The sequence below is a fragment of the Lindgomyces ingoldianus genome (genome assembly GCF_010093535.1).
Source record: "Lindgomyces ingoldianus strain ATCC 200398 unplaced genomic scaffold BDR25scaffold_8, whole genome shotgun sequence".
NCBI classification, from domain to species: domain Eukaryota; kingdom Fungi; phylum Ascomycota; class Dothideomycetes; order Pleosporales; family Lindgomycetaceae; genus Lindgomyces; species Lindgomyces ingoldianus.
The window spans coordinates 121,781-128,808 of record NW_022985169.1 but is presented as its reverse complement, the minus strand read 5'-3'; the positions used below and the strand labels follow the sequence as shown (position 1 = coordinate 128,808).

Genomic DNA, 7,028 nt, shown 5'->3' with positions numbered 1-7,028 from the left:
GTGAAGAGATAGTCTGAATCTAATCGTTAGGGTATATTTCTTAGAGATGTTGAAGATACCCAAGCAAGCCACTATGATCGTCCCACGAACTTCGTCCACTATCATAAAGGGTAATCTTGGTAGCCTGAATTTGACCGGTATTTCTGAGAACTAAAGACACCTGCCCAGGGCAGCTGCACCGGAGATTCGAAGTTATCGGAAGATACCATGACAGTTATGTTCGTTGGGGCGAGATCCGTAGTTAAAGTTGATGGCCGAGTCTCGAAGATCGAGTTACATTGCGCGTAGTCACGGAGCCTTAAATTAAGCTAATTATAAGCAGTTTCTTAAGACCAAAGTCTACTCGGTGGTTTGCTACTAGCGATATCCATTGGGTCCACACAGTTTCTAAAGCATCTTTAAACTACAATGCACATATTACATGACAGGAGACAGAGAGATCAGCTTAGGTCTCTTCGGAAGCGAGTGAGAGGCTAGCACAAAGGTGCATGATATCAGTCGTGCAAACGTCATGAGGGTGTTTCGGCACATACGTCTTTTTCCCCAGAAATAATGGCTTTGTGCAGTAGTCAACTCAGCGGCTGATATGAATGCTACTGGTCTTCTTTCGGCTTAGCGTGAACCATCGCACCTTTCAAAGCCGAGGCTGACCCTTCCTCAACTCTACTCCACTACCCGTACCTTTTCTCGCTTCGCCCCATTAGTATCTCAGGGAACACGGCACCCTCTCCGCACACTAACAACATCAGAGATCATCATATCGTCTCGCTACGTGTATTTAGCCTGAATCAGCGGCTTTAGACGAACACACTGTTGTGGATCCCTCAATGGTATCACCGCAATTGCTTTCATTTATTCCTCCAATTAAGGCAAAAGATCTTTCAACTCTACAAATAAACATGTTGGAACCGGTATTTGGTACATCTGTACCTGACAGGTCAATCTTTTTCTGGAATACTCAGCGCCATGCGCAACCTGATCATTTTGCTGGTTGTCGGCTTAGCTGCTGCGGAAGACGGCGCGAGCGCGTGGCTGCGGTACGCGCCCGTCCCGCAAGCCAGCAATTATCGCTCCCTCCCATTATCAATTGTCGCATTGAATACAACGACATCCAGTCCGGTTCACATTGCAGGGAAGGAATTGCAGGAAGGGATCAAAGGTATCCTCGGAAAGGAACTCAGCATCGCTGATGGGACGAAAAGAGGATCATCGTCAATTGTCGTGGGTACCATTGATGCTTACAAAAAGACCTTCGGTGATTTTGAAGAAGCCGATGACCTTGAAGAAGATGGCTTTTTTCTCAGCACCGTGGGACAAAATGTTCGAATTATTGGACAAAACCAACGTGGCGCGCTCTACGGTGCATTCGAGTACTTGTCACGGCTCGCACAAGGCAAATTCTCTCCAGTTACATACGTCTCGAACCCCCATGCCCCGATCAGATGGGTGAACGAATGGAACAACATGGATGGCAGCATTGAACGAGGCTATGCTGGCCCATCCTTTTTCTTCAAAAATGGCTTTGTTGTGGAGAATGTCACTCGCGCGGCCGAATACGCCCGTCTCTTAGCATCCATTCGCGTCAATGGTATCGTTATCAACAACGTTAATGCGAACGCCACCTTACTGAGTGCCCGTAACATTGAAGGACTCGGAAGGTTGGCCGATGCTATGAGACCTTATGGCGTCCAACTGGGAATCTCGCTCAACTTCGCTTCCCCCCAAACCTTCGGTGGTCTGAACACGTTCGATCCCCTCGACCCTTCTGTGGACGCCTGGTGGACCAACATTACCAATCAGATCTATAAGCGAGTTCCCGATATGGCTGGCTACTTGGTAAAGGCGAACAGCGAAGGTCAGCCAGGGCCGCTGACGTATAATCGAACTCTTGCGGATGGGGCGAACATGTTTGCGAGAGCCACGAAGCCACATGGAGGCGTAGTCATGTTCCGTGCTTTCGTTTACGACAATCACATTAATGAATCCAACTGGAAAAACGATCGCGCAAATGCGGCTGTTGAGTTCTTCAAAAATTTGGATGGGAGGTTTGATGACAACGTGGTGGTACAGATCAAATTTGGACCAATTGATTTCCAAGTGCGAGAACCTCCTTCCCCTCTCTTCTCAACCTTGCACAACACTAGTACTGCTATTGAGCTTCAGGTTACACCTGAATACCTTGGTCAAAATTGCCATTTAGTGTATCTTTCGCCTCAGTGGAAGGAGATCCTTGAGTTTGATTTACGCGCTGATGACAAGCCATCGAAAGTCAAAGACATCATTTCCGGGGAGCGATTCAAGCGACCTCTCGGCGGATCGGCGGGGGTTGTTAATGTTGGCACGAATGCGACTTGGCTAGGAAGCCACCTCGCAATGTCAGTAAGTGGCATTGGTGGGAACTTGTCTTAAAGCAGTACTGTGCTAATTCTTGTAGAACTTGTATTCTTACGGTAGGCTGGCCTGGGATCCGTCGCTGGAATCCGAGCAAATGCTTCAAGATTGGATACGTTTGACTTTCGGATTTGACCGCAAAGTTATCGATACGATCACCGAGATGTCCATGAAATCGAGGGCGGCCTATGAGAATTACAGTGGCAACCTTGGCATTCAAACCTTAACCGATATTCTTTACACCCATTTTGGGCCAAACCCAGCGTCTCAGGATGGTAATGGGTGGGGCCAGTGGACGCGTGCCGATGGATTCAGCATTGGCATGGACCGTACGGTCAAGAACGGAACTGGAAATGCAGGGCAATATCCACCTGCGGTTGCACGGGTGTTTGAAAACATTGAGACCACTCCCGACAATCTGTTACTCTGGTTCCACCACGTTAATTATACGCACCTGCTTAAGTCAGGCAAGACCGTCATCCAACATTTCTACGATGCCCACTACGAAGGTGCTGCTACTGCGCAAACATTCGTTCCGATGTGGGAATCTCTAAAAGGAAAGATCGATAACCAGCGGTACAGTGAAGTCCTCTTCCGACAGGTCTTTCAAGCTGGACATTCTATCGTTTGGAGAGATGCTATCAGCCGCTTCTACAATAATTTGTCAGGAATCCCGGATCAAGCAAAGCGTGTGAATAACTACCCTTATAGGGTCGAAGCCGAGAAGATGAAACTTGACGGTTACAAAACCTATGCAGTCAACCCGTTTCATACTGCATCAGGCTCTATGGCTATCGTTACTACGTCGAACAGTTCGGTTGGTACTGCTTCAGCTAACATTACGTATCCATCCGGAACGTATGATATCGCTGTGAACTACTACGATCTCATCGGCGGAAGATCAAAATATGATATTTCGATCAACAATCGCACCATCGGAACATGGACTGGGGATCTTGAGGACAAGCTCGGCCATGCACCTTCTATCTATTTGGATGGCCACTCTGCGACGAGAATTACGTTTAAGGGTGTCAAGGTTAACAAAGGTGATATGTTGAGGATCGTTGGGACGGCGAATGGAATAGAACCGGCGCCCATCGATTACGTGTCATTCCTACCCCCCGGGATAATAGACTGAGCGGTCTGTCCAAGTAAATTGCAACGTCATTGGCCTTTGTAAAAGTATCTTAAACGCCTTATGGCATCCACATACGTATTGTCCTTCTATATCCACGGTGTCCTGTGAGCACTGACTCTTATCCCACACTCTGGCCTTGTTTGCCATTCCCCTAGCCTCTGCAGGGCGCACCTACACATCAAGGCAACATCTTTATCACTCTCATCCCCTATGTTTAGCATAATCTCCCGTGTCTTTACTAACCCTTCGATACACACCACGGACTTCACGTTCGGGGCACATTCCTGTCTGGTATCCCGCCTGCCTTGCCAAGGCTCTCTCCTCCCACCCCTGCCGCACTTGTTTGAGCCATGCATAGAATCACCCTTCCCTATGTCGATTATATCACGCCATTTGCTGTGAATATCCACTTGCAACGCCATGGCTGTAGATTTGGGTCAGGTTTCCACGTGCGGGCTGAACGGTATCTCAGAGACCCGCGTTTTGCTTTTTGCGGCATCTCCACAACAACTTACCACGCGACAAGCACTTCCTTTTTTTCAGCGCTATCTTCAGCCACAGGGGTTTCCCGTCCTTCCAGAAGGCCCTCTTATGGCTCTTCTCCTCCACGGCCGATAATCGCGACTTCCCCATCCCCTGTCTCGCGACTAGCTTTTTCGTTCTGAATGGGATTGTGTGTGGATATTGAATACGATGCCCGACCACACAACCATTGCTGCTAGTAGCGCTGCGCTGAGCAACGCTATCGTCAAGGTATGCCCCCGCCAATACTTCCCCTCATCGAACATATTCTAACCTTAGTGTGTTGTGCAGGTCATCTTTGATGTTGGGAAGTTTGCGCGCCAAGCCCGAGATTCTCGTCATGATATGAATGCAATCAATGCCGAACTTCTGGCTATCAAAACGTTCCTTGAGATTATTCACGATGACTTTACCTCAAGGGGAGGAAGCCTTCTTTCTCTCCTCTTGGACCCAGTGTCTGGGATTCTGGATTGTTGCGGACATGTTATCGACGAAATACACATGACGATGATGAGGCTGTCAACAAGTCATGCTCCTGGAGGGGAATGGGATCCCGTCCAAGACGGTGATGTTTCGCATATTCAACAATCCTTAGATGTACTTAACTCTGCTCTCGATCTTAGCTTAGATCACATCTCATTGTTAGCGCCTCTCCGGTTTAGCGATTCACCGACTTACCATCATCTAGGTTTACAATGCCATTCCCTCCAGTCGATGCCTCTCCGGCCTCTCCGGGAAGTGCCAGTTCTAGACACGAACCAGAGAAGGTCCTAGTATTGTTGAAAAGAAACGACGCCGAGAGGAAACGCATCAAGCATAGAGCTAAAGACAAAGGCATGGTATTGGGCCAGTACTTGGATGAACTGAGAATTTGCGCAGAAGCAGTCTACGAAGAATTAATCTTCAGTGACGGGCGCCAAAGATCAGACTCACTCGACCCTAATGAAGCAATCGAGTTTCGCGATGCAAACCTCCCCCTTGCTCCCACTCCTTCAAGCGATCACAAGTCCGATGTGGGTGCCTGGCTTGAAGACCTCGCATCTCAAAGCACCCTCGACCCAGTAGAGCGCGCTGAGTCTATGGCAACATCTTTATCGCCTAAGCGGAATGAGCGCCATTCCGCCAAGAAAGGAATTACATTCTATGCTGAGAGCACGGTTTCGGGAAGTCATACTACAGTACATACCAAGCACTCTAAGAACCGCCTGAAGAACATTAAACCCCAGCCTATTGTTCAGTCCGCGAAAGTCATCACAGTTACCCGTCTCACTCCTTCGCCCAAACCTGAAACTGAAACGGATGCCGAGCAACCCATATTGGCACTCTCGAGGCAACACTTCAGCTCTGTGAAAATGAACAGGGCGAAAGCTCGACGGCAAAGACTCACGACAGACCAAAAAGTCGCCGTCGACTGGGATCTGCGCAATCTTAGCGTCGCTGTCTCGCCAGGGTATATCGAGCGAGTCCTAAGGGAGGGCGCTGATCCCAATCTGGACCATCCAGATTTTGGATCCTTGATCGTAAGAGCATCATACCAGATGTCTTCGGATGTCATCCGATTGCTAGTGGAGTACGGTGCAGACGTCGGGGGAAACAGTCTCTCGCCCTTCTCCTCTGCACTTCATGCAGCGGTTCTGGGGAAGAAGCTCGAGAACGTACAATGCCTCATTGAATTGGGAGCGAACATTGATGCGACGAACTCAGACGGTGAAACGGCTCTCCATTTTGCAGTGAAGAGTTCCGGTACATATCCAATTGCGAGATATCTTCTGGAGGCTGGGGCGGATGTGGATGTTGGAACGCCGTTAAATCTTGCGCTTGTTGAGAACGCGCTGGATTCTAGAGACCGAAACAGAATGGCGGAGCTACTTCATACACATGGTGTTGAGGGGGAGTTGAATACTATGTGTCGCTCGAGGAGAGGGAAGGGACTTTCGGTTCTGGGGCTGATATGATATATATACGGGCATTTTGCGACATACATGAATCGATTTCAGGTGGCATTTTGAGAAATCCGATCATATGAAACTTTCTATTGTGATGCTCTATTTGGTGCAACAAGACTCGACACGGACACGAAACCGAAGACAGGCACCCCCAATACCAACATCACCTGAACGATTATGAACTAGGTCATCTATCCGATACGATGTCGATCTTGGATCCTAGCCGTTTTATCTAGCGACGTCATTCACAATCAGCGTCAGAGGTTCATCACACTCGAACACCACCTTCTCAGACGATGCGTTCATACCATGACACCGGCAACCCTCAGACTCGAAACACCTGCTGGCAGAACCTATGGAAAATAATATTCTGTCTAAAGCTCTTTACAGCAATACCGTCGGATGGGAGAAATTGGACGAGTTAAGAATGTTGAAGGGATCTAGAACAGCAAAATGAGTGAAGTCCACGAAACACTTGGATGACAGGGTGTTAAGAGTAAATGTGCTGTTATAGTTTTCCCTCATTCTCTATTAAGATTTCGCATAGCGACCATCCAGAAAGCTGCCACAATAACAGTTGCCCCTATAGCGATTCCGAATAACAGGCTGAAAAGGATTTCTTTCCTATCGCTTGTATCTGAAATTCCCTCCGACAAGCATCAGCTACCGCCTACCTTTCTCCCCCTATATAATTACCCATCGCCAACCCGCCATGTCAATACCCGCTGGTACATGTACTTTGTCCCGCTCTAAATCGTGAAAGCGCCCAAATAATGCCTTTCGGCACAAACGGCGGGGACCAGAATATTCGGAGTGACCACTGTCGTGCGCGAAATGTCTCTATGCATTTTGTGGTGGCCAGCAATTATGATCTGGATCGTTTTCGTCTTCATCTGGTTCCACGACTACGCCTTCTACTGTCCCACCTTGTTGTTCAGCTTTGGCCGTAAAAGTAGATCGAGTCAGATACATAGCTCGACACTGTGTGCAGGCTAAATTGCCCACAAGATCGATCACAGACATGAGCGTAT

The 7,028-nt window shown here is 48.5% G+C and overlaps 1 protein-coding gene across 1 annotated transcript; it reads left to right on the top strand.

Annotated features, from left to right (window-relative positions):
• Positions 1-882: 882 nt before the first annotated feature.
• On the top strand, positions 883-3,529 carry BDR25DRAFT_386348 (alpha-glucuronidase; the record flags this gene model as incomplete). The annotated part of the gene is made up of 2 exons (XM_033697997.1): positions 883-2,379; positions 2,435-3,529. The coding sequence occupies exons 1-2, from the start codon at positions 967-969 to the stop codon at positions 3,527-3,529; spliced, it is 2,508 nt and encodes an 835-aa protein (XP_033550395.1). The 5' UTR covers positions 883-966.
• Between the last annotated feature and the right edge of the window lie 3,499 nt (positions 3,530-7,028).